The sequence below is a fragment of the Anabas testudineus genome, chromosome 7, assembly GCF_900324465.2.
Source record: "Anabas testudineus chromosome 7, fAnaTes1.2, whole genome shotgun sequence".
Classification (NCBI taxonomy): domain Eukaryota; kingdom Metazoa; phylum Chordata; class Actinopteri; order Anabantiformes; family Anabantidae; genus Anabas; species Anabas testudineus.
The window spans coordinates 12,445,149-12,473,088 of record NC_046616.1 but is presented as its reverse complement, the minus strand read 5'-3'; the positions used below and the strand labels follow the sequence as shown (position 1 = coordinate 12,473,088).

The 27,940-nt window shown below is 41.6% G+C and overlaps 1 protein-coding gene across 1 annotated transcript; it reads right to left on the bottom strand.

The window, feature by feature from the left end:
* Positions 1-107: 107 nt before the first annotated feature.
* On the bottom strand, positions 108-27,767 carry adcy6b (adenylate cyclase 6b). Its single transcript, XM_026368812.1, has 24 exons — positions 27,596-27,767; positions 25,530-25,711; positions 24,495-25,386; positions 11,735-11,884; positions 11,256-11,377; positions 9,833-9,944; positions 9,399-9,526; positions 9,080-9,238; positions 8,847-8,988; positions 8,570-8,698; positions 7,141-7,169; positions 6,733-6,880; positions 6,525-6,622; positions 6,317-6,404; positions 6,064-6,180; positions 5,204-5,353; positions 4,851-5,026; positions 4,623-4,655; positions 4,507-4,536; positions 4,271-4,403; positions 3,901-4,164; positions 3,554-3,758; positions 3,243-3,367; positions 108-1,885 (listed from the first exon to the last, which is right to left on the bottom strand). Exons 3-24 carry the CDS (start codon positions 25,383-25,385, stop codon positions 1,757-1,759), a joined length of 3,558 nt encoding a protein of 1,185 aa, XP_026224597.1. The 5' UTR covers position 25,386; positions 25,530-25,711; positions 27,596-27,767; the 3' UTR covers positions 108-1,756.
* Positions 27,768-27,940: the final 173 nt, after the last annotated feature.

Genomic DNA, 27,940 nt, shown 5'->3' with positions numbered 1-27,940 from the left:
AAAGTAAAAACACAAAAACTATTGATCTTTCATGTTGTTATTGAGAAAAACAATAAAAACTTCACAGTGCAAGTGAAAAAAGTATGTGAACCCTTTAGCCTTTAATTTGTAAAACAAAGTTAATTGGAGTCACGTGTTGGCATAAGTTAAGAAAATTAGTTTGAAGGTGTGGACTAGAGCTACTACGACTGACAAACAAATTTTTGTTGAATACGTTTATGTAAATCATGTATTTCCAAAAGCAGTTTTCAGAGCACTATGAGGTTTTTATGGTTGTTCTCAATGAAGACATGATTATTATTTTAGTCACATTATATGTGTTAATACTCTCGACTTATATGAAGATCAGATCACATTTTATGACAAATTTAATGCAGAAAACTATTCAATTCCAAAAGGTTCCTGCCACTGTACGTGGACCTCGGAAATGCATAATCTCAAGGCAATACTTGTGAGCAGATGGAAAATTCCTCCATACAGCTAATCCTGAAAGTTATCAGGAACCGTTTACTTTCACACACGTAACACAATCCAAAGTTACATTTTGTAGGCTTTTGCTTATTTGGGTTTCGGAATGAAATCAGTCAAAAATCACAGTCCAGTAAAAGGCGCAGTAGATAGAAATTCTCTTCAAATGAAATCAGGAATGGACACAACTCCAAAGAATAATATAAAACATGCCTTGCAGCAACCAGTCTGGCAAGAAAGCACTGTCATACAGTATCATAAAAACCTCACAGTGAAAAGTTACAATATGCCCCTTTATAGATAAAGATCAGCATTCATTTAGGTGTGCACACGTCCATACTCACACACCCATACGCCCAGACACACCATACTCACACACATACTTATATAAAATGTTTCCTTCCATTTAATCAATCTCTGTTCAGTACCGTGATACTAATGTGTATTCACCTTCATGTTCAAGTCCACAACAAAATTAGCGTTCATCCTTCATGTTTCTGGCTTGAACCAAAAATACATTGCAAGGAGCAGGTCATCAATCATACGTTTCGGTGAACCGCAAACAGCCTCAGTGTCCAGACTGTAGCTAATCACAGGCTGGAAGAAACAAAGAAGGCCCTGATAAGAGACAAGAGTCCAAGCCAAGGTTCTTGTGAGTGTTTTTTCTTCTGTCTGTTATTTGTGTGTGTGTTTTCCTTTATGCATACGTCCAAAACAAAATAATAGTTTGTCTCTATCAGTGACAGTGACCTTACCATGGCCTTTGCTGTCAAAAAATGAATAAATTACTTAAGGATACTGTACTTTGAACAGAACCATTAGTGTGTGTGTGGTTCATATTAAACATTTGTTCTTTGGTCATTTTCATCCTTCATGTTGTCCTTGCATATTATCTTTTAAGTAACATAGTTTTGTTTTTGTATACACAAAGGTCATCACAAAAGAAAAAAAAACATCTGCATGAAAATAAATAACAACTCCAGATGAAATACTTGTACTATTGCTCATACAATACAAGCATAGCCACTTCAATCCTAAGGCAATTGGGCTTCGTGGTCTCTCGAGCAGCTTGGGAAAAAGTCTTCAAATATGAACAACATCCTACGAGTGTGCATCCGAGTATGTGACGACATGGAGACAAGTCAAGGCCGTCTCCATCGGTCATCTTCTGTCCCCAGTGTGTTTGCACCGTGCTCCGGTGCTCATCACTGAGCTGACCACTCAGTGTCTCTGCAGTCTCCGTCTTGTCAGTGCAGTGGGAGTCACTCTGCGGTCGGTCTGTCTGATGTTAACTGCCTGGGGGACCGCTGGTTAGGAAGTAAGTGGTCATCTCCCCCTTCCCCTTCACCTTGACCACACCTCGACAGTCCAACTGGTATCCATTGTTGACCAGCACGTGGTACAAGTCTGTGGTCACCTAAGACAGGACACATTTGACACGCACAACATGAGACACTCAAACCTGCCCAGGAGAAACACTCAGTCCCAGTTTCACATTGAATTAAATGTTATGCATAGAAGGTTTAAAAACCTAGCTTCTAGATCAATAGTACTGATCTGTTAGTGCTAAAACTAATTTAGCAAATTAACTCACAACAATCTTTAGAACCAGTTTAAGTCGGTAAACACGTAAAGTCAGACATTTACTAGTTCCAGATTTTCCAATATGGAGATTTGTTTGCTTGTTGTTTTCTTTTCTTTTGGACTCATTATCAGACACATTCTGATATTTGAGGACATCTTCTCACTCGATGTTGCAGCATTTGTCTTTCTGGCATTCAATAGACTAAATGTTAAAAAAGTAAATGCATAAAAAAGTTAAACTTAAGTAAACTTAACAATTTGACAAAACAATAATCAGCAGCAGCTTTGAAAAATAATGAATCTTCATTGTTATATTTCTTTAGTTTCGGTCTGTTGGTTGGACAAAAAAATCACATAGACTAAACAATTAATCACTTGATGTAGAAATAACTGTTGGATGCAGCCCGTCTCTTTTTATAAGTGACTATTAGTGGTGGCAACCTGAAATGCAGTAACTCATATTTCACAACAGATGGTAGCATAGTTCTGATTTGGGGACAGAAAAAGCTTTTAGCTTTTAGCATTAAGGCAGGCTGGTGTTATTTACATATGTATGTGTGTTGGTGTATCTGCTGTACATTTCTAAATAAGATAAGTATTTTTCGACAGTGCTTCTCTGAAGAACAAACGGTTGCTGTTCACCGTGGTTAAGATTTCCCTACTGAAGCTGATAATCTTGAGATATTAACATGACCTCTGCAGAAAATTCAAATTTAGCTTTATGTCCTCCTCCGGAGGGACATCAGAGCACCATTTATGCTAAAGAACAGCACGTCCCGTGGTGCTGATAGGGATTCTGACTCAAGGGCGCTTCTGCAGACCAGATGTCTGAACCTAAAACCTCAAGCTGAAGGACTGACTGCACCGAAGAACTGTACACTGATTGCATCTGTACCACAAACAATGCTTTCAGCTCAACCTGCTTAGGAGTGATAGACATCTCTCATTTCCGAAGATACACAGGAATGCAGAACATGAGCAGGATATGGTATGACAAAAAAACAACTGCTTCACACTTTCATGTCAGAGTGACTACTGACAACATCATTATGACTAATTTTGTAAGTAATGGGATTAGTATTATGCTTTGACTGATTCACTTAACAATAACTAAAACTGCACAATGTTTCTTGTAAATGTCAAGTTTCAAAATACTGAGGAGTTACAGTAAAGAGTTCATGACGTGATACCTGGATGTAGTCGGGTACTCCGGTGCTGTCCATACGACTGGCCACATTCACTGTATTCCCCCATATATCATACTGAGGTTTCCTGGCTCCAATCACTCCTGCTACCACAGGCCCCATGTTCAGCCCTGAGAACAAATCACCTGGCTGTGTTACATCTTATTAATTAAACCATACTCCATACCTCCATTATAATGCCCTTTCTAAGATAGTACATTACCATAGCTCCGATGTGATCAGGAAAAGAATTAAAAAAAAAAAAAGACTGATCAGACAGCTTTTCAAGACTAATCTCCTGAGTCCTCGAGGCTTACCTATCATCATCTGGAAGTTGTTGAAGGAGTGCTCGTTTATGTATTTCATCTGCTCTCTAAGCCTCATAGCATAGTCAGCCAAAGCCAGGATGTGTGAGCGTCCCTCTTTGTCATATGTGGAATCGTTGAGGCCAGAGGCTGCCATGTAGGTGGAGCCGATGGTCTTGATTTTCTCCAGCTGACGGAACCGCTCCTCACTGATTATCTGGAAATGGGAGAAACAAAAGCAGCACTTCAATAATAGGTCAACAGCATACCAACTATGACCAACTCATTCCCCACTTATTTAATTAGCATTTACCACTCTTCCCCTATTTTATTAACATATTATTTTCTTCTCTTATCACCTCATCAAAATCAGCAATGATCTCGTTGAGCAGCCTGAGACACTCCACTCCCTCGTTGTTAGCCTCAAGCTCCACATAAAACTCAGAAAAGTTGCTGATGGAGGCAAACATGACAGCGACACATTCGCATGACTGGTAGTACAACTCATCATTTCGACGCTCTCGTGCAAGAAAGTGGGCAGCTACATCCTTGGGCAGGATGTTGTGGAGCAGGCGGCGGTTGTATGCCTGCAGTTCCTCCATCTCCTCCTTCTCCTCTGTGGCCTGGAGAAGGACACACAGAGAAGGAGTTGCTAAGGTCACTGTCCTGTAACTATATTTCTGAAATGCTTACAGGTGTTACTGGTGACTTATATTATAGTGCCAGTACCTGCAGCTTCCAGAGGAAGTCAAGGCGGGCAGTGGACTCCACCTGCTGGCCATGTAAGTAGAGAGCCAGAACAAAAACCGTCAGGATTACAGGGGTCATGATCTTTAGGGATACTTTGGTCACACTCTGCAGGCTGAAGAGGAAAAGAGGATCTGGTAAGAGTCATAAATGGGTGTGGTGCATGAGAGTAAGACATGTATGAAACCAATACTAAAACACAAGTAAAAGCTTTTTACCACTGTTCTGCAGATTCATTAAAGTTAGGCCTGAAAAATGGACATGGAGAGAAAGTCAACAAACAGCATGAGTGACTGAACTTTGACAATACAAAATATAAAATGATACAACTTACTGTGGAAGAGAATCATTAACAGGTGGTAATTGCCTGAGGAAAAAAAATGGGAACATATTGAAAAATAGGACTCAACGTGAGAAAGTAGGTCTTTTACAATCCAAATCTTATCTTAACAAAGTAGGCCACGTCCAACCTAAACCACAGTGTTATGACACAGGAGCTGAACTATGGAAGTGTTTGTACGTGTGTGTGTGTGTGTGTGTGTGTTCCTGGCAGGGGACTCACAGGGTGTTGGCAAAGACCAGCAGGTCTGCATTGTCAAACAGGGCCACCTCAGGCCACTCAACCAGCAGGAGGAAAGTGAGCTGGATGAGCAGCATCAGAGCCAGCTTCCCTATGCTGCTGATGTGGAGGAACACGGAGCAGGCCAGCAGGGTCAGCAGTACGCTGTAGCTGAAATACTGCATCAGATAAGAGACAGCAAAAGAGCAGAGGGAGGGTTAGGTGAATATTCAAACCTACTTTTTATGTACACAGAAAAACAAACACGAACACGGGCACATTGGCACGCACCTGCATATGTGTGTAAACCCAGATAACACTAGCAGACGCACATGCTAAAACATTATGGGACTAACCTCAGGGAAATGGCAGGGCATGGCCTGACCAGAGCACAGAGTCAAACCATCCTCGGCCGTCTTAGTCAGGTTGTGCAGCAAGCAGAGAGTCACTGATACGTTCAGCTCGTTGGCCACGCAGTCCTGCAGTTTCTCTCTGCTGCAGGCAAACTGGCAGGGAACAAGGAATCTGTCATCCAATAACACTGATCCATTTGAATGTTACCATAAAAAGAGTCCAATCGAGATGATGTTATGTTGAAGTTCAGTCATGGTAACTGGACTTCTATCTTGTTAGGTGGAAGTGTTTCACTGCTTATCCAAGTCACCTCTTTAATCTGCAGCTGCAGGACTGTGTGACACTTAACCAGCTACTTGGTTAAATAGTGAAACACTTCAAGTAGCCATTATATAACTTAAACAAAACAGCCCAGTTAAACGTTTTATGGGGCTGATAGCAATACCCATGATCCACAGATACAGTACTTGTAAATACCCAGTGCTTTGTGGTGAGGATGTTGTAAAAATTACATCAAGTATCTCAAATCTCACCATAACATCATGCTGATGTATCAGCCAGGATACATCATCCAATTGTTAGACCAAAAACAAACACTGTGAGCAGGTGACAGCCACCCACAAGGATTTACAAACAGCTATCATTCACTATACACAGAAAATGACAATCTTTAAACACTTTCAAACTGCGGTCACAGTATAGACTCTGTGGGGATTTACATTCCCTATTTGAAAAGCACATTTATTGATCTTTCTTTGACTTTTAAGACATTGGTTAACCATGGCATTTGTAACATGGTTGATTTGAGATCAAGTGTATGTTAGATTAAATAAAAAATGACAAACTGAAGAGCTGTCCCTACCATATTAGCAAAAGAAGAGATGAAGAGGAGGAGGATGGTGAAGACGCCCACCAGTGTGCTGTTAGCACGAGACTGGACTATCTTCTTGGTTACAGTCTGCAAGGCAGCTGGGAAGAGCTTGAATACAGGCAGCAGGAAGAAGATCAGATAAGTTAATACCATTATGTGATGCTGGCTGAAGACATGATAATGCCTCAATCTCAATATATCAGCTAGAGGAATCATTTGAGTGGTGAAGGCCTTTGTTTCTTACTTTGATGCAGGAGTAGATGGCACAGATGAAGAGGATGTTGGCAAGGATGATGAAGATACTGATGTAAAGGCCAAGCATAAATGTAGTTCTATGGAAGACAAGACAACAGGCTCACTTGGAAGTCATTAACTCATCATAAACTAATCAATACCATATTTCCTGACCACGTTTTTCTATAACAGGCAAATGCAACTTATGTGCTACTTACTTTGGGAAAATGATAATCTGAATGAAACATATGCAACAGAAAACAAGGAGTGTGCAGGCCACATATCCTCCAAAACGATCATCAACCTTTTTGGAGTACTGAAAACAGAGAATCAATGAGAAATAATGTTCTTCAGCAGCAAAACATTTAGGAAATAAAACATTTATTTGAGAGAGAACTTTGGTGAATTACACATTAAATTACCAACCTTTTTCTCGAGGTCAGGGGTTTGAAAAGTGAGCAGAAACTTTTTGACATGATCTTTCCTCAGCTGGTCGATGCTTCGTGCATCAATGGCTCGTCCAAGAAACTCATCCACCTCATCCTCTGGGTTCAGGGCCTCTTGAGTACAACGGCTATGAGGTGGATGAAACAATAGGTCACTGTGTGTGGTGTGTTTGTTTCTGATTGTGTATGTGTGTCTTTTTGAGGGAGTTGGCCTAAGCTATGACGGCCAGGATGACTCATAGATAATATGGTTTTAGTGCTGGGTTCAATCTGACCAGATAAAACTAACAGTGGGCTCTGAAGTCAGACTGCTACAGTGACAGTCTGCCAGTCATTCTCTACTAACAAAAGCTGCCCCAATAACAAAAACTGGGGCCAAAGCACTCACTTGTCTTTGCTGGATGCTTCATCGATGCCCTGAGAAAAACATGGAGACAGTGAGAAAATGAGAGCAAAAAAACAGAGAGAGCAGAAAGAGAGAGAGAGAGAGGGGAGAGATTATCATGTAGCCACAGTACAACTGAAAAATAGACAGAGACTCAGACATCTGCACAGCTAATCCCTGAGAGCCAGGCTGATGTTTTAATTAATGCTTGGAGGCTTCAAATTACACCCTCTTTGCCCCTAGGGCTCAATCCATTGGAGATAGAGAGGACAAAATGAGGGGGAGAGGAAAAGAATGTAGGAAAGAAAGGAAATGAGACATGTAACATAAAGAAAGGGAGGGTGTGAGAAATATCTGGCTGTGTAATAGCTGGAAGTCCCTAAGAGTCCTGTTGTTACTCCTGTTTATTTAAGGATCAATACTTCTCGTGTTACGTCTGCATGCTTTAGGTTTTCCTATACATGTAGTGCTGTACACATTATCACATTCACCCATTCAAATTCATACTTACAGAGCCTCCGCTGTCACACTATCAGATGATGCTAATTTAAAGCTGCAGTATAACTTTTTCCTAATATGTTTTGGCACAAATATGCTCTAAAACATATCATACAAGGACACATAATTCAGCTTGACTGGTATATTTTGTAGCAGTAATTATTTCAAGTCATTTTCTAAGACTAGTACATGAAGAGGAGAAGAACGGCTAGGTGGAACACACTGGAATAATTAGTAAACTAAGAGCTAAGAAACATTATTATTGCAAACCAGAGGCTTTGCATGCACATGCTAAAATCTTTTGTTATTTATTTCTTGAGCAACAGGACTCCTGGTTGGTCTTTCCACATAAAGGACCAGTATTAATACAATTATTTATGTATAGATAACTGTGAAAACAGGGAGAGTATTAATATGATGATTATTTATTTATAGATAACAGTCAGAGCTACCAATAAAGTTAATAAAACCATTTTTAAGAAAAAAAATCCAATTCACTTAATCAAATATATTAAATAACTACATGAAGCTACAACATACTCTCAAGTTTTCAGCAAAGTGCACTTTTGGCTGCTTTGAACTGGGTTCGACCCATAACCTGTAGACCTGTGTCACCAATGCTTGACACAGAAGCCCCCATCCCCCTCCCTGCTCCTCTCGCCTCTTTCCCTTCATCAGCACTTCTACTCTAGCTAGTCTCTCTACCTCATTTGTCTCTGGAATTTGGGGAGGTTTGACTGAGCATCCGCTGGTTTCCTTTTAGCAGCCAAAGCGAGTTATTACTAGAGTTGGTTCCATAATTTGGTAAAGAGAAATGTCTAATAATGGAGGACATAATTAGAAAGGCTATTTACAGTATGATTTAACATCAGAGAGTGGAGAGGATGACACAGGAAACAGGTGCCATGCTAAGAGCTCCCTGTGTGTATCTCACCATCTGCCTGTAGACTTTGGACTCCTTCATTCTGGCGAAGGATCTGTCCGGCACCCAGCGTGGTAGCAATCCCTCTGCAGAATTCTCACGTGTTCTCTGCATCTTGGCCATCATGGCTTTCTCCTCTTTCTGAAAGTGAAGAACCCCAACCAGGGTAGAGCCTTTGACAAACAAGGTCTTCTATGCCAGGTGACAAGCCATTAAATTGTGTGTGTGAAATATTTGTGTGAAATTCTGAAGAGGGCTCAGGATCATGTGTGTTTGACCTGACACTAACCCTCTTCTGGCTGCAGCCCAACACCAAGAAGGTTTCAATGTTGTGCTCTTTCAGGTAAGCATTCCTCTCTCCTCCAAATCCCGGCTCCACCTCATAGTCCCCGTTCAGATACTGCAGAGTGGCTTTGGTGATGTGGATACGTCTACATGCACATACAAACGTGAAGTGTCGTCAGAAACGAGAGGGCCAGTCACAGTCAGTATAGTGGCGTAGGTGTAGTGGGAGGGACTTACCCTGCCTTTCCCCCAGCCTCCATTTGATTGGCGAGCGTCACATCATTGGACCAGACATCAAACTGCCACTTGCGTAGGCCCAAAACCCCACAGTGAACGCGCCCGCTGTGGATGCCCACCCGCATGTTTACATTGACACCTGTCACCTCTCTCACCAGCCTGCATATGAACATGCAAAGAAACACACACTGCTGTAAAAAAACTAAACTTTTGGGTTCATAACTTTACTGAACAGTATTACTTAACTGTAAGCATGTGTGCCTCCATCATGAGTGTATGAATGTTTGTGTTTCTGGACATTAGCGTGTGTTCGACTCACGAGATGGCTTCAATCATGTCGACACCCATCTCCACACAGCAGTGGGCATGGTCAGCCCGCGGTTCAGGCAGCCCTGACACACAGTAGTAGCAGTCACCTAGGATTTTGATACGCAGGCAGTGGTTCTCCTGCACAGCGTGGACACATGTAAAATATTAGGTCCTCAATTACAGATTATACACAGCGTGTCAAATATAGAGCTTTTCATGCATAATTCAGATGACTCATCAGTCTCAGCGTAGTCTAATTAATGTGTTACACAATGCTTAAGTAACCCCCCCCCCATTTTCCCCATCAACCCATCCCCATTCCCCATCCTACATCACGTTGCCTTTGTCATACTAGCACTGAAAGCTACAGACTGTATGGTTACATAAGCAACAATGGTTCAAAGTTCTGCAGTGAAAATAGCAAAGGCAGGTGTCAGTGCTTACCGAGGCCAGCTTGTCAAAGCGGGCGAACAGCTCATTCAGTGTCATGACCAGCTCCTGGGCTGTGCACTGAGACGCCAGGCTGGTGAAGCCCTCGATGTCTGCAAACAGTATGCTGCAAGGGAAAGTGAGAATGGTGATAGGAGGGAACTAAAGAGACAGAAACGAAAAGACAATAGAGACACAGAAGGAGACCAGTCAAATAAAGACTTAGTTAGCATGATCAAGAACCCGCCTGCCGTCTCATCATCTGGCTACCATGTGAGCAGGAGAGAGAGGTAGGCATTTCAGAGCAGTTCAGCTCTGGCTCTCATCATTTAGGCCAATGTAGGTCCCCTCCTCCAACCCACCCCTCTGAGAATGCCCCCACCACCCACCACCTCACTGTCTGCATGCCTTTCATTGCTAACTTTTGATAGTAATGAATGGCGAATATAAACAACACCACAGACATAGAGTTCCAGTTGAAGGCGACAGATGGCGCTGTTAGTCCCATGAGGTCATCTACCAGGGGAAAACTGGCCCTAAGTTATAGCAGTCCAGAGCCTGTCTGCATCTCCCACCCTAACCAGGACTCTGAGCCATGATGTAATAAGGTCTTTTGAGGGCCAGTTTGCCTAAATTACAGACATATTTACTCACTTACCCTTAGTTCTATCTAGCAATGTCAACAGTTTTCATTACTACTACTTTCTACTGCAGAAATAGTCCTACAGTAAACTGACTGGCAGGGTCTGTGAATTATCCAGAGGGACCAGGACAGGATGTTTCTGGAGAGAGAAATAGGCACCACAAGTGAAATTCTATTCAACTTCATTGTGCTGTGTGGCAGCAGAATACTAAGATATCAATAGGAGTAACTGAGAACATACTTGTATTCTGCAGTTTTACCAAACAGCCTTTTTTGACCCTGTAAAGTCCAGTTAAAGTTAAACCTATAATAAATATGACTTCTGGACCTAAAAGAATATGTAAGGATCTTTTCATTTGGTTATTAGGGTCACCTCTAACAGGAGGTCTCTGCTATAACTTCATACCACCATTGCCACTTGGCTCGACAGTAGGCTAATGGACAGAAAGTTTCCAACACCTGTTAGCACTGAGTTATTCCCAGTAGGGAGGCGAAATCCAGTCATGAGAGCTTAGACAGGGGGCCAGCAAACGTGAGGTCTGCCTCCTATCATACACTGCAGAAAGCACAGCAGCGTGCCTGTGTCAATAAACAACTACATGCATAATACATGCTGTAAGGGAATTAGCTGTTGGAGTGGCTCTGTAACTGACACATCGGTTGGTGGAGTAAGGTCGAAACCACGGCTGTTAGATGTGATGGCAAAGCAGACAAGCTCTCCTACATCTTCTCGGGTGTGCCTTTGTGTGTGTGTGTAGTAGTGTGAAGCATGTATGTGAGCTTATGCGTGTTTACCTCACATTGTCGTGTTTTTGGATGTAGATTTTGTGGAACATCATATCTTCCTTCTTGGCATTGATATCAGCCTTCATCTCCATAGCAACATGTCTTGGCAGCACAGACAGCAGTAGGCGCTCCTGAGAGAGAGAGAGAGAGAGAGAAGACAGAGTGGAATTAAACAAAGAAAAATAGAGAGAGAGCCCATTCATTTTCATCAGTTTCTTACATTATGTGAGTCACCCTGCCTCGTTGGTATCTGCGTGGGAACGTGTTAGTCAAATAGAGAGGAGTGGAGATACGTGTTATTCTCCAGAACATATTGCTGACCTCGAAAACTGAGACAAACAAATTAGACTAGGAAAAGGAGACACCCATTTGTTGCTCTTTTGCATTCATGTGTGTGTTTGGTTCTCATACAGAACGGCTGACTCGCTCGCTTAGTTGCTGAACGTGCATGTGTGTGTGTGTGTGTGTGAATGTGTACATATATGTACCTGCTGCTGGTTTTCCCTCTGCAGGTGCAGTCTGGCCTGGATGTATCCTCTTGTCTCTTGAAAGGCTTGTCTTTGGGAGACCTCCGCAGGGTAGTGGGTGCAGATCCCGATCATGTTAGTGCACAGGAAGATCAGCATGTTGGCACTTATCTGAAAGCACACATGCAAACACGCAACAATGACAGAGGGTCAAAAAGGGGAAAGAAATCACGACAACTCCTCCAAGTATGCACGTGTCACATCAGAAGAATACAGTGAACTCTGGCTAACCTGGGTGAGGTCAATAAACAAAATTGATAATACTCTATGTCATAGGATTTACTGCGTGGAGAAAAATTCCTCAAATGTCTGAGGGGCGATTAGATGTGATCTGATTAGAGACGATGACCGTGGCCTCATGGTTGTTCTGTAAGGCAACATTCTCCTCACATTGCACTTGCAACAGAAGATAGAAAACCCAGAGGGCTGAATGTGATGCATCAAGACTGTGTAACTGCAGGTTCTGTACTACATGAGTTGAAAGCTTATTGAGTTGAAAGCTTGTACTGCTGTAAGAGTGTGTCTGGAATTTGTCCATCATGTGAAAAAGCATCTTTTTCTGAGCCCCAGAAACAGTGATATGACCATTCAAAACAGCTTTTTCCACTAACAGTAGTGAAAAGCAGTAAGACAGCGTATTTAAACATTTACCAGATAGAAAATGAAGCAGCCATTAATGGAAATTTCTTGTGTGTCCTAGTATAGTAAGGTAGGTTGGTTGAAAAATGAGAGCCTGAGAATAAAGTGGCACAAATAGTACAGCAGCATTATCTGTTGCTTGAGTAAGTTTAGAAACAGTGCGCAGTTAGTTATGAAGGGTCATCGACCTTAAAGGCATTCCTCTGCACTGCTGCAACGGCTTTCTCTGTGTGTCTGTGAGTTTCTGGATACATGTGGTAAGCCAGTGTTTAAGTCTGTTAGTGATTTCTCTTCTCGCTCGTCCACAGCCAAGCCTGAACGTCGGAATCACAGCCTTGAGCTCTGGACTTCCCCTCGGTTCAAAAACACACAGGCACGCACACACACGCATTCTCTCCATGTTCAGAAACACACTCCAGCCTGGGAAAGTCACTTGACCCGTGACCTAAGCACCGAGTGTTTCCTCTGAAGATGATATCATTCATAATGAGAAAAAGACATGCAGACACATTAAACACATGTAGGCTACTTTTCAATCGGTCTTATTAACAACTTTATGATAAAACTGATCGACTTGAATAATCACTAGTACGAGGATCTCAGAGCTATGGCATGGCTGTTATGTTGCCAAACCAGTGTGTATTTATGTTTTTTTAGAAAGATGGCGAAAGACAGATGCAGAACTAAGATAGAGAATTATTATCTGTATCCATGCATACATAACATATTTTCATGCATGCCTCTGTTCTTTCAATTGTTAATAAAAATATAATTAAAGTACAAGCATATTAATCATAACCCCAAATGAAAGTACACTAAACACAGATTCAAACTTATGGAGTGACGGGAGCATTAGGAGGCTTTCGACCATGGTTCTAAAATGAGATTAACACTGTATACATAAGAATCATCCCTTTGTTGTCACAACAACATTGATCCAATCTAACAGCACATTCTTGAAACAGAATATCAGGAAAATTACTCTCTGCTACGTGAAGTGAGAGTCAGTGGTAACTTCCAATGCCACCTGAAAACAAATGGCCAAACTAGATTAGCAAAGAAATTATGTAAACACTAACAGTTTGCAGGTGGAGAAGCAAACATGCTTTTGATATATTGGGTGAACACCAATCGCTCATGCAGCTTCAGCACAATATTATTCAAGTACTAACAACAATGCATTCAAAATGTATCTTCATTTTTTATTTGTGAAGGATAGAAATGAAATCAAGTTGCAAGAAATCTTGAACCTTGATGCAGGATGACAGAGAATGGCTGATGAAACGATAAGTCACTGTTCAGGGATTCGGATCAAAGCTGTGAGGTACCACATCATCATTCTATTGAAGATGAGCTTTGAGGGCCTACAAAGAACTTCCACTTGTGTTCTTTACACAACTGGCTAAGCAATTGCTCTCTAAGTGCAACATTGAATTTGTGCCGCTCTGTCGCTCAATTAGCGATAAGCCTATTGTGTTCATAAGTCATTACAGAACAGGGCTTCCTGATAAACCCTGCATCGAAATGTTATAGACCACCAGTGGAGACCCAACACTCCAGTTTTGAATAGCCTTGATACAACCTGATCACATTAATCCCGAACAGATGGCTGTGAGCGGAGTGAGCCAGATAACTTAGTTAAGTGGCCTGTCTGAGATACAGGGACACCTGCAGTTCCCAGGACCATGCTTCTCAGCAATGCACTCAATTTACATTCAGACAACTCAGCTTCCCATGTGAGCGCGCTCAGATTCCCGGGTCAACAAATTGATTTTGAATGTCTGGCAACAAGCACTGAGTAAATTTAATGCAGCTTAGGATGTCACACATTTGGGAATTTGTGTATTTTTGTTCAACAGGAAACACACAATAGTGCAGCGATAGCATGAAAACACATTTATTTGCAAATGTGATGCAAATGCAGGTGCTGCATCCATTAACACCTTGCAAAAGCCCCCAAATATCAGATGGTACACGACATTCAGTTTCAGCATAATTGGAGCTGAACAACAATTGTGTGACTACATCTTGAGTGATCGCTCAATATACCAGGCTGATAGCTCTGAATAAGTGCAACTAAAGTGTGGAGAAACATGATGAACAAAGCTTGTGTTAATCCTAAGTTATATGCTTAGTCACCACACAGTCTAGAGCTTAGAGGCAGAAACATTCACAGAGGCTTTTGAATAAATCTTGTGTGTGAGCTATGTGTGTGTGTGCATGCGTGTGTGTGTGTGTGTGTCTGTGGGACTGCTTTTGGGTTGGCAGCTCTTTGATCCTAACGCTTGTTGTGTTTATTGCTGCACTTAAATCACCCAGGCCTACAAATTCAGCACAGACCCACGGCCGCTTCGACACTTCCATCTCCAAAAAGTTATGTAGCGCAAATAGAGCAGAAACAGCTTCTCTTCATTAGCACAGAGCCAAGCTTATAAGCAGGACTAACACTACTGTATCTTCCATTTGTGTCTGCTGACCAGTCTTCCTGCAGACTTCTGGCTCTTAAAGACAAGCCTCACTCGACATTTACTTTACAGAAACCTCTTGGCGGTGAAGTTAAAAGAAGTCCAAACATTGGCTTATAAGGTGCGGCTCCCGGCAAGGTGCTTTACAAAGTAAGGCAGATGGATAGCGTGTTGAAGAACGAATGAAGGAAGGGGATGGAAAAGATTTTTGCTTGGCAAACACACAGCAAATCCCTTCTGTCTTCAGTAATATCCCACTGGACAATTCCCTCACACACAAGCACGCTAGAATGGACATGAGCACAGATGAGGTTTTCACAGCAAGGTCATTATCCATTTATTCAGAGATAAAGCTCAGCTGACATATTCCATTGATGAATAAGAGATGTTTCGTGGCATGCAGGCCTGGTGAACTAGGGTAACTATACATGCGTTTAGTCGATTCTTGTAAGAGGATCAGTGAAAGCAAATGTGGTAGTCACATGTTGAATTTTGAACTAATATTCAGTCATATAATACATAATAATAACACACTGAAAGGAGGTAAACTAAGAAATGATAAGCACAGATATGTTAGTGTGTTGAAGCCATTGTAAAGGTAATCAATGACTGGATTTATTCAGGAGAGTCTGGAAGAATAAGAATAAATATAAAATATAAGAACTAGAAGTTCACATATCTCAGTAAATCCTAACTTCACTAAAGCTGAAGTGTAAATGTTAAAAGGCCAGAGTGCTACATCCCATAAGTCAATACACAGGCTCCTGGGACACTAACTGTGGCTGATACGAGGGTTACTCTCCAGCACATGAACTTTGACAGGAAACCGGAGCTTTTAAAATGTCTTACAGTCAAAGCCAGAAGATAACATGTGGTACCAAAGTGATGGTACAAAACTAAAACAAAATGGACAAAACTATGAGGTTACTATAACGTGTAATTACTGACATAAGAAATAATGTATTCATTATAAAGATAAATATAATTTATCAAATGTCAATTTGTCTAAATGGGTTTTAAATGACCAGTGAGGTGACCCTGAAGTAACCTTTGTGAAACCCTGAAGCTACCACTGTAACCACCAGCTAAAACTAATCAATCCAGTTTACCTCACATCAAGAGATTATGATGCTCACTTATCCCTATTGTGACCATTTGTAATTGACTGGTTAAAGTAGTCATCTAATGATTACTGAAGATAATATGCTGTTTTTGGCTACGACTTGTTCTTCTGATACAGCATCTGTATATACCTGGATAGGAGGGAGGCAGCCGGTCAAGGGACCATGTAATAAAATTGGACACAGACATGTTGTTGTAGTTTTACTGTAATGTGAGTCCTCAATTCCCAAATCCCCCAAACAAAACAGGAGGGTTGTGTGAACCCACAGTTTAGCCGTCTTATTACTTTCTTGTGCCTCATTTCATCTGACTTTTTCGGTTCTAGGACACAGTATATCATTTGTTGTTCTTCCCTTTGTTTCTCAGATTGTCCTGTTTTTGTGAACTAGAGAAATAGCAACAACATAAACTTAATTTCTTTTTCCTAGATCAATAACTTATGTTGTTAGACCTTGTTGACATGCCTAACCTCAAGTCCTCAAGGCTTTAAAGATGGATCCAATGAATACATTTTATTGGTATTAAAGCCACAGTTTTACTAGATGAGAATAACATACAAGCTCATGATTAGAACCACACTAGTGTGTGTTTGTCTGTGGTCTTGGCTGCTCAGTGGTCCAGGGTCAGTGTTTAGGAGACAGAAAGAAAGAGGAAAGAGGCAGGCCTGGACACAGTGCTCTCCTCCCTGCTGCGTCCTCACCAACCCCTCACTTCCTGCTCGCTCACACCCTCAGCTATAGCTGCAATTACAGCACGATGGCTGCAAGAGCACAAGACTTGGTTAATTACCCTAACAACCAGTCAACCAGCCCCAACCTCTCCTCTGCTGGTTCCTCTCACTGATTGGCACTAATTCAAAGGGAGTTTAGACCTTGAACCGTGAGCTAAACATCCAGGAATTCCCATTCCAGCTGCTATTTCTCCTATTTCTAATCACAACATGACCCAAGGCCACCATTTCTTTTTGACAGAGAACGATGTAACACGATTATTAAGAAATAACTGAAAAATGGAAAAATGTCTGCTGGGTCTCAGTGACTGTACTGTACACACATCGCTTTACCACTCGAACATGCCTTTTACTTTCAGTTTTTCAGTATACAGTAGATTTAACAATACTAAATATACTCTACAATATAGAGTAACAGAATTAACAAAGACATAATTAAACTACATTAAAGATAAGATTAGTGTGCGTAGGGGACAGATGTTAGAGCGCCAATAAAAACGCATTAGCGTTTAGTTTCACTGTCCAGTTATATAAGCATCTGATAACATTCACTACAGTTTTAACCTGTCCTTCCCTGTTCTGTCTACTGAACCATATACAATATTGACTTTTACTACAAAGCATACAGATCAATAGCGGGACAAGCACAACAGGTTATAGTTTAAACAGTAGAAACACAGGAGCAGTTTGTTAACCGCTTTGACTAAACTTTTGACTTTGTCTTCTGTGAACTGCCTGGTCAAGGATGAGCTGATACTTAACTCTTGCGCATTTAATGCATCCGCCTTTACGGTCAACAATCAGGAAACGTCACGTGACGTGTTTGTGCACCCTGATCTGTACATCAGCACTGTTTTCAAAGGAGGTTACACTGAAACAAACACTCTATAAAACATAGTTCAGACATATTGCAGACATATGTACAGATGCACAAATGTTATGTGTAAGGAGGGAAGACCATAAATTAAAATATGCATTGAGATTTCTGCACACACCAGCAGATGGATCTTGTGAAAGCACAAGATAGAACATAACTTCCTTTGGATTAATCCTGAGTGTTTGAAATTACATCATGGGACCAGGGTTGTGTTACTGCTCTGACATAATCACTGAAAATGTGAAAAAGACATGCTGTGAGATCCGAAGCCTCAGGGTTTTGAACTTAACAGAGCACAAGAAAATCTATCTACAGTCACTGGGCAAAAGCATTATAACAATTTTGATCTGTAATGCCATATTTTAACAACGTGTTACAATGTGGCTCAGGTTGGTGTACATTTCAGTAGCGGAGAGGTGTTGCCTGTTTATACACTGATAGTGAACGTGTTTGTTAATTAAAGCTTCACTCGAGCGGTGTATTCTCATGGCGACATATGTGGCCGCTGTTTTAACTGTGTAATTGGAACTAGGATAAAAGGATAACAAGAGAGTTGGCTAGTGTGACGTGACCTTTGACAGAGAACCATTCACCAACACTGGGATAGCATGCACTACTGAAACCACCCTTGAAAGCCTAGGGGCTTGCATGCCACTCAGATCAACATTTAACACCACTAATGGATTCCTAATATATATCTCTTGGCCATCCGCCATGGCAGTTCAGCCTTAAATCCCTGTATTTACTTTTGTGGGGAGCCAAGTTGTTAGTAAACCATGAGCTGTTATTAGAAGCCTGCACTTCCCCATCTCTAGCTCACACAGCTATTATTAGCCTGTCTATTATTTCCCTTATCATTGGCTGTATTTTAAGAGCAATATTTCGCTTATCACTAATCCTAATTGCTCCCACCCAAGGTGGTGGAAGATATCCGGGTTGGTATCATTGCCTCTGGCTGTAATACAGTAAGTGGATGAGTCACAACCTTTCTGCTTTTCTGAAAGAGGGTGGGATTGGGACTGAACGGGGGACCTATATTTGAACCAGTGCATTGTGTAGCACTCACACAGTATGTCATGATTGGTTCTCACCATTCAATAGCAGCTAAGTGAACTGCTCAGTCCATGCAGCTCATGCACACAGACAGATCACACACTCCATTTTTTATGAGCTATGTGCATTTGTGGATGTACATACAGTGATGGGAGTATCCTGAACACCAGATGTGCTCAACATAAGTGGGGCATAAACTGACCTAAATGTGTCCATAACAACAGCAAGTATCAAGGACTCTCAAGTATTAAAAAAGTGGCAACAAATGCATGATCACACTATCAGTGTTGTTTCTTTATTGTTTGGTCACACATATCCTGATCTAAATCGGGATCTCAATAATAATAATAAACCAATTAACCAAATGTGATTTTTCTTTACTTAAACAACAGGCAAGAAAAGTACTTGCAAAGAAGCAGGAGGACATGTAAAATTGAATAAAGTCTTTGTGCTCCCACGTCTATGAAAGTACCTTTCTTGTCTGTTGTTTAAGTTTATAGTCCTGTGCAGGTAAACACACTCCCTGCAGAGAGTGTGATAGCTATATCTTACAAGTTAGATTTAGGCTGTAAAATATTACAGCTAATGCATTTAGATGTCAAATCATAAAGTTTTTTTTATGATAGAATAATAAAAAAAACAGCATAGTTTTGGTATCTGTACCAAAGCTTGGGTGTTGACTGGCACTGGCTGTAAAGATTGTGAGCCCTAAATATAGACCACCGTGAATCTCATATAGTTGACAACTAATTTAAATTATATCTTAAGAGTGGCAACACTGACAAGATATACAATATAAAATGAATGTTTACTTTTAGTTTCAGATTTACTTTAGAATCAGATACTTACCCTGCAGTGCACGTGAGTATCAGACACAGCTCTTCTTGTACTTTCTCCGTATATTATGAATACATACATAAAGATTAAGGTAACCTTTAAGGCTGCTTTCATTTTTTTTTTTTCCCGTGTTTTTATTTGATGCAAATGTTCTGGCTTAAATGATTTTTGCACGCCTCAGTCATGCCGGTGACATTTCGTTGATTGGTATCTTATTTGTCAGTGTTAACCATAGGGATCAGTATGTTTCCACTAGTAACACATTTGCTGACCCACAACAATCTGCCACAGGAACAGGTTTTTCCTCTAGTGCCAGATCAGCACAAAATAACAAAAAGCTGCTTGTACCTTCAAGACGCTCTCTTCTTGACTGTCCTGTCAATAGCGCCTCTTTAAATGACTCCATTTGGGATTTGGTTATTCAAATGTGTCCTGCTGCTCACAAACCCAACAACTTGTCTAGTTCCTTGAGGATCTGTATACAGCTGTCCAGCTGGATCTCATTTCTCTTTGTGTTTTTGTGGCCTCATCTACCCACAGCAGAAAATAATGGGACAGGTGGTCTCTCACAGGTGTATGTGTGTGTGTGTGTGTGTCTGTGTGTGAGCACTGGCTCATATTTGACTACCAGTCATTATATGAGAGCTTAGCATCACAAGGTAAAATCATAACTCTATAAATAGATAGCATAAATCTAAGGATCGGCCATTAGGATTATTGCCTGCTTACAATCAAGGTTACAATCAAGAACTCCATATATATTTTTTAATGCATGGCGTCATGGTCTTTCACGGGCAAACATTCATGTCCACAATCCTTTTTTTCTAGATTATTTTTTGTCCTGAAAATCGACCCAACGTGGGTCGGATGTGAGCACCTTTCACCACCTGTTTTGCTTCAAAAAAACCAAAACACAACAACAAACATCTGAGGCTGCTTCCCGTGAATCAGCTACTGGTTATCAGTAAACTATCAAGACTTTAAAGTAGAACAGCTTCCACAACAACGTCTGCTGTTAGAACAACCTGCAGCAGACTCTTTAAATCAAATATAGTTAAAGGTAAGCAGAAATCCCAGGAAGCAGAAATAAAGATCAGCAAATAATGAATCGGCTCATCTGTGGCCAAGTTAGTGCACCAGAGGGACTTGAACCCAACAAAAATATCCATGTAGTTTCCTGCCTGACTTATTTTACAGTCAGGGAACATTATTAGTAATGCTGAGAAGGAAAATAATTATGAACGTTGACAGTAAGAACAGATGAAGTTGTCTGAACTGTCCAAAGCAAAATTATGTAGATTACATAAACCATTGGTCTAAACTTGGTTGTGTTTTGGGTTTGTAATCCAACTTTTGACTAATAAAGTAAAAATATTAAATCAATCATTTAGACGGTACATGTACCTTCAATTTAACACCTTTAAATTTTAAATTATGAAGCCTCACAGGACAAGAACAACAACTAACCCAGGAAATCGCAGGAAAACAGAATTTAGAAACCAGTTTCAACAAGATAATTTTGAAGCAGTTACATGTGTAAAGAAGTGTGATGTTTGGTGGTAAAAGAGAAGGATTGTGTTGATTTTGTCTGTGAAGGAGAACACCTGTCAATAACTTCTTGCCAAATAACGCCTCGCCTAAACAAATGCCTGTTAAGATTCTCTAACCAAAGTGAACACAACAAAATGAGGAGGCTGATACGTTGCCTCTGTCACAGTCCATATCTTTCAACTAGTTCTCTTTGAAATCAAGACAGCAGACGCCACCTTTATAAATGAACGAGGTCCCCCTGAACCTGTCTGCTGGATAGTGGAGATACTTGAAGTGAACAGCAGCAGTGTAACGTCCTGGTACCTTCATCTCTGTGCAGTTGTCTGAGGAGGCCCTTCAGAGCAGAGCGGTGACAATCTACAGAGACAATCCCCATGAGAAGCAAGCGCTCATTCTCAGCCCTTTGTGAAATAAAAGGCCAAGCCGTCTGAGAGGGATTTTGTGCGAAGCGAATGACTCAGAGAAAGAGAGGGAGAAAAAGAGAGACGAGACTAGCAGCTCTTTGACAGGCGGGTATGTCAGCCCAGCGGTATCTCGCACTCTTCATCTGTGGTCGTCCCCAGTCGCCACTTTACCTCCGCCCCCGTCTCTCCTGCTTCATCGTGGAAGTCCCTCACAAAGCCCTCTTTTGTCCTTGCTGTCATCGGCCTCATATCTTCTCAGCTCTGATTCTGTATGAACATATCCGCAGGGAAAACACAAATAAGGGAAACACGACGCTGGGACACAGAGAAGGCTGGAGGATGATGAAGTCCCAGAAGAAGAACCCAGCTTCCCCAGATGAAGTAGTCTGGCCAGGTGACACCAGGAGGAGACTTGGATTGAGCTTGAAGCCACACTGACAAATACCTGTTAATAGTTTGAGTCGACTAAATGACACTGTGTGGTTGATTACTTGAAAGTGAAAATGAAATGAAATCCCCCCAAACTTCTCTCATTTAAAAAGAGTTATGTACAGATGAGTGTGGTATGGTGGATAACAGCATTAAACAAGCCAGCAACAAAGCTGCTGTCTTTTCCTCCATCTCTATTAAATCAGACAGCAACCCTCCAGCCAGAACAGTGTGAAGCCTATGTCCCACCATTGATTGCTCAGAGAACCGGAACATGCTGTGCTTCGGGGTCTAGCCCCTCAGCAGTCCATCATCAGAAGACCAATATAACCAACCAGGGCCAGAGACCAATGTGCTTGCAGTCACCCTCTCTAGTCAGGAGAATGGGCACTCAACACACGCCCACTAGACCAGTAGAGTCAATACTGGTTTACTCAAAGTGGCCCCATATTCATCTGGTTGCTCAATAGTAATGGCTGGTAGAGAAAACCAATAACAGGTTTTACAAATGAAAACATAGAATTGAATTCCAAGAAACGATGTCAACACACCACAGAGTGACGTAAAGCATTAATTAACTGACCGGCTGTCAATATAATCGAATGAATAAGGTGAATATGCAAATTCTTCTTTTTTAAAGTTGTTATAGCTGGCAAAGCCCAAGTGTCACTAATGGTATTACTCACGACTCTGTTCTATTTAAGAGTTAAATAGATAGCTGAAAAAGTGTGACAGTGAACCAACACAAACACTTAGATCTTAAAGCTAAAGCAGCTAAATTTAAGTCAGCCAGTTAGTTAGTTTTATTATTTACATTTATTGAAGTGTTTTTTTCTTTTCTCTGCTTGTAACTGTGTAGGTTTGAACTTCTTAAATACTATTTTCTGACATATTTGACCAATTAAATAATCAATTAATAATAATAATAGTTAGTTTTGACCCTGTAAAGGTAATTTATTGCATCTGTCTTGGAAGTGTAGCAGGTTCACAATTCATTTTTGAAACCCAATGTACAATTTAAATGTTTGTCTGATTCAGTTTACATCTTATTAATAGAAAACACATTGTGCATCTTTAGAAAATCAATGAGTAGCTGGCAGCACGTACTGTATGAGAAGAATAAACAGACAAAAGTAATGAAGGAATATTTCCACTGTGTTGGGAGATGAAGTTATTACAAGTGACTAATTCTGTTTATATTTTTTTCCACAGCTTCCAAGATGAAGAAGTAATCATCCTGTTTTCCACTGAATTCATTGCACAATCCCAGCATCCCACCCCACCCTGTTTCATTTTATTACAATAGCCTCCTTGTTTTAGGAATTGCGGCCTGAATGGCACCATGCTACATTATCATGATATTCCTCCACAATGCAGCTAAACGGGCTCAGTCAACCCAGATGACCTTCCACAAAACCCAACAGAGTTGCCAGTAGCTGCCCTAGAGCACAAAACATAGGCTCATTAAAAATCTCATTTGAAAAGCTGCCTAGATCTACAGCACCATCTACTTTTAGTACAACACCTTTGACACGGAAAAGTGGTTGAGATGTCTGTGCAATGTTTGTCCTATATTGATGGGCAGAGAAAGTAGGGCATTTTCACTGGTGAATACAGTAACAACATTGTGCTCAAACGAATGGTGATAATAGCAGGTGCTGACTAACGAGTCTGAGATATTTGTCTTCTTTTCTTTTCTCATAAATTACGATAGAAAAAGATATTGTAGGAAGGACATTTTAAAACAAAGCACCACATGGAAAACTGATATGAGGCTTAAGTATTCTTCTTCTACTACTTCTACACTTGCTTGTCTGAGTGGTTTTAGCTTTGGATTAACGTTGGGGTGCATTTTTGTCCCCCACCATTGGGGCTGAATTCACTTTAACAGATGACCTGACCTGACCGAAGGAATAATTACAGCAGCCTTTTCACTTCTTCTTCTTCATTTCAGATTTTACAAACAATTTATGCTGTGGTAAACATTCCTTGAACACCTCTGGTTTTATGACATGATTGTGGGCAATGCTGCAAATCACCGAATCTAATCTGATTCTTCAGAGCAATATTTGTGGATTAGTAGATTTTCATTTATTTATTGTGCTCACACCATTGTTTGATCTGTAAACAGTTTCTCAACTGTTTTTTTTTTTTCAAATAACAGTATCGTTATTAAGGGTGCAACTCAGTTGTATTTGTGTTAAATGTCAGAAATTTTCCACAGATTTTTTATGACAGACAGGTACAAAACCCAGACAAAACTCAGTTTTCTAATTATATGAACTATAAAATATACATTTTAAGCTACTACCTGCAAAAACTTGATTGAAAAGATTAAATATAAATTCTATATATATAAATACAGCACTCTGGCATAAATCATTGTTAATGGGGTTATTTATCAGATCATAAACAGTTTCTGGTTATCATAATTATTTCACTCTGATAAACTGCCTTAAAGGTACTCAGACAAAATCGAAGTGGTTAATATGTTTTGTTACTTCTTATTGTTATCCTATTGTGATGGAAGAATATCACAATGCTTAAAACAAACTTACAGACAAGTGGATATAATCTGATTTTATTGTTCTGTAGTATGCCTGTTATTACTTACCTGTTTGAAAACGAACTTGTCCTCTTGGTTGAGCTGCCAGGCGGTGACTATGTGTATAGTGGACAATGCAGCTCCACTAACCACAGCAGCTCTCATTCTGACAGGCAGCAGTGTGTAAATGATGTAGATGAAAAAGACCGTCCACCAGATGCCGTCTGAGGCACTGCGGGGGTACACCATCAGCACTCCAAAAACCTGCACTACAATCAGCACGCCGATCACCAAGTAGCTCACAATCCACATGTAGTCCTGGTGGAAGCCGTTACGGTTGCACACCACCATCATGGCAAGAAACAGAGCCATGGCCACAGATAAAACGGAGACATAGGCCACATCTGGGGTTGAGTAGATGCAGTGGAAGGCCAGCATGACTCCGCACACCACCACCAGCACCCCCATCAGCATGGTTAGAGAGCTCTGGTTGAGCCTGAAGAAGTAGCGCTGGTACAAACGCTCCAGCTTGGCAGACTGAAATTTCTTGGATTGGAAAACCCACACAACCCGCGTCCAGCAGTCTGCAGCAGTCATAGTCTTACAGCTGCCCCCTGTTATTTCTCCTAACTCCTCCTCTTTTCTGCCTTTCAGCTCTCCATCTTCAAACCCCAGGTCCACAGCCTTAGGACCCAGATCCCCACCAACTCCCATCCTTTTCCCATAGTGGTCCTCCTGCCAGCCACAACGTAAGCCAAAGTTACCCCCACTGGTCCCTGGTCCGCAGTTATAATGCTGCACCGCCCTGGGAGGACCCATGTCCTCAGGGTCCCTCAGGCAGCTCACGTAGCATGGATTGCACAGTGACGAGCTGTCCTTCCTCTTTTTGCCATTGCGCTCTCCCCATGCTGTCTTTCGCTCGTCCACTCTGCCTACAAAGAGGCCTCTGGTCCATGACATCCTAGGAAGACAGAAAACATGGGGATGTAAGCAGAACATAAGACAAGACAAGACAAAACAAACCCATATAAAACAAGTTTTAGAGTTAGAGTTTTTAAAGTGAAGATCCTGCAAGCAAAATGTTTGATAAGAGGATCTTCTCACCTGTATTGTCTGGATTGTGTGTAGCAACACTGTGCTCTTTGGCCAAGCCACTATTTTATCCCAGTGAGCATACACCATGAGCTCAGACTGGCCAGGAGCATCAGAGATGTATCTGTTTTTGAGCCGCCCAGTCAGTGTGTCAGCCCAATACACCACCTAGTGCCTCTAGACCACCTGTTGTCCTGGGAAAACACACAAACACGGACACATCACGCTGATGAGCTGACCTGAGAATAAAGACCTTTATAGATACACAAAATATAAGGAAAAGACACATTTGTCATTTTGCATCTATTGATCTCTATGAGTATAATTCTACTATGTATAGTTGATAGCTGATACAAGAAATACTATCTATTAACTGTCTTGTCTGTTCCAATCTGCAAAAAGTATGTATATGTATGTATACATATTTCTTTTTACAGTTACCATTTTGTAGGATTCTAATGGCTTTTCTTGATGCTCGATCACTGCAATCTGCTGTTAGCATGTGGAGTGGAAAGGTATGGCCGAGCTCTATTTGACAACAAAGGCCAACTGAGTAGGCACCATCAAGAGATCAAGAGCTTTCCAGTACAGATTAAATTGTCCATGCTTCTCCCATTAGCTTTGATGACTCACTATAGCTGGCTTCTGGCAGCACATGTCAAGGACACTACTAACCTCTAAACTTAATAAGCAAATCTCTGTCAGGCTGACTGAGCTGAGACAAACAGTGGGAAGAGAACTGCACACATGGACATGTTTATAATCAGCAACAGCTTGCAATGTGAGTTGCTCAACCACCACACAAAAAAACTGTGGGTGACTGCAAATGCACATGGTTCATGGATTGCGTTTTAAAAAAACGCATAGTACTTTTCATTTTGTGCACATTTCCTTAATAGGTGTAACAGTGATGAGCATTCTAGTAATAGCTGATACAAACTAGCACATGAAAACCTCAACAGAGCACATCACCCATTTTAGGATAACGCATATGCAGTATGTGACTAGTTCAGCTTCACAAGCTTCCTGCAGGATTAACCTTAGTCCTAGACTCACCTTTGATACATTTATGACATGTCAGGCAGGAGCATGCGGCTCTTATGTAACCGTATAATCTACATGCATGCGTCTGCCAAAAAATATAGGAATTAAATTTGTACCACATCTGAGCCGATTACATCCAGCGGTCCTGCGTGCGCTGCAAATTAGGAAGATGCTGATGCTTTCGCTTATATTTCTGCAAAACAATGTGGGCTCTTCCCTTTTCTCCTCATGACAGTAACCTGCAGCGCGTCCTCTCATCACCGCTAACACAGACCTGATGTTACAAATAAATAATGTTTAGCAATTACACGTGCAGGCCCAGCCTGTTTGTCTGCGGGCAGTCGGCCGATGCGCATTACATAACATGACGCTCCAAGAAGCCTTGAGGCGCAGTCGACGGCTCTACCTGTTCCAATGTCTCCTCTTTGGCTGCACTACACATGGAGGCACTGCACGTTTGGATAACCTGGAGTTTGTATATGCTGCGGAGGGAAAGTGCAGCTCGACACACATCACCGCCTTCACCAAGTTGTCAGGAGTCAAACAATTCGTCGGGCAACTTCTATTTCGGCAGCGCAGCCCCTGATCGGTCTGGGATGTTAGGGTCCAGTTTCCAGGCCTGATTGTACAGTGATTATTGGGTCTACACAGGCTACATACTGGGCCTGACTCCCTCAGTATAGCCGTGCACGTCCGTGTGTTCGCACCTCGGATGGGTCACTGGACGAGGAAGAAATATGTGACAGTGGTGTTGACCACGATGCGCACGGAGCAGGTCACGGTTCAGTGTAGTGTTTTTAAAAAGTGTAACCTACGCTTAGAGTCTGTCCGGTCCTGCGTAACAGTGGAGGCTCCTAAACCCCGCAGCAGTCATCACAGAACAGCACTAGTACGAGTCAGCTGTTGGCATTTTGTTCTTTCCGACTGCTGTATCCTCTTACTGCGGTTCAGCCGACGCGCAACAAATTCATATTGTTGCGGAGCAGTTGCCCAACACAGCCGCGGGAAAAGCTTAAGAGAGGCAGTGGACTTACCATTGGATATCCTCGGCACAATACTAACTATAATACTGCAGTGGAGCTCCACGTTAGCCCTGGGTTCAGTCTTTACGCACTCGCTTCGGATGCTTCGGTTTTTCATCCAGAGGGAAAACTGCGGAATTGGCCGGACAGCCTTCGCTCTTCCCAGCCCGAAATACAGTACATTCCCACCAGCTCGACCTCTCTCTCTCTCTCTCTCTCTCTACACACACACACACACACACACACACACACACACACACGCAAAACCTGCATTCCCAAATGCTGAGCACAGGGCTCCCCCTAGAGGTGCGAGTGCGTCTCTGCCTGCATGTGCACTATGTTGATTTACATACATGT

Excerpts from the sequence above, each read along its gene's own strand:
- adcy6b (XM_026368812.1), bottom strand. The coding sequence starts at position 25,385 with ATGTCATGGACCAGAGGCCTCTTTGTAGGCAGAGTGGACGAGCGAAAG. Across the intron at positions 7,170-8,569 it reads CCAAAGTCTACAGGCAGATG|GGCATCGATGAAGCATCCAG; the intron begins GTGAGATACACA and ends TGTTTTTCTCAG. Across the intron at positions 6,881-7,140 it reads GAAGCATCCAGCAAAGACAA|CCGTTGTACTCAAGAGGCCC; the intron begins GTGAGTGCTTTG and ends TCCACCTCATAG.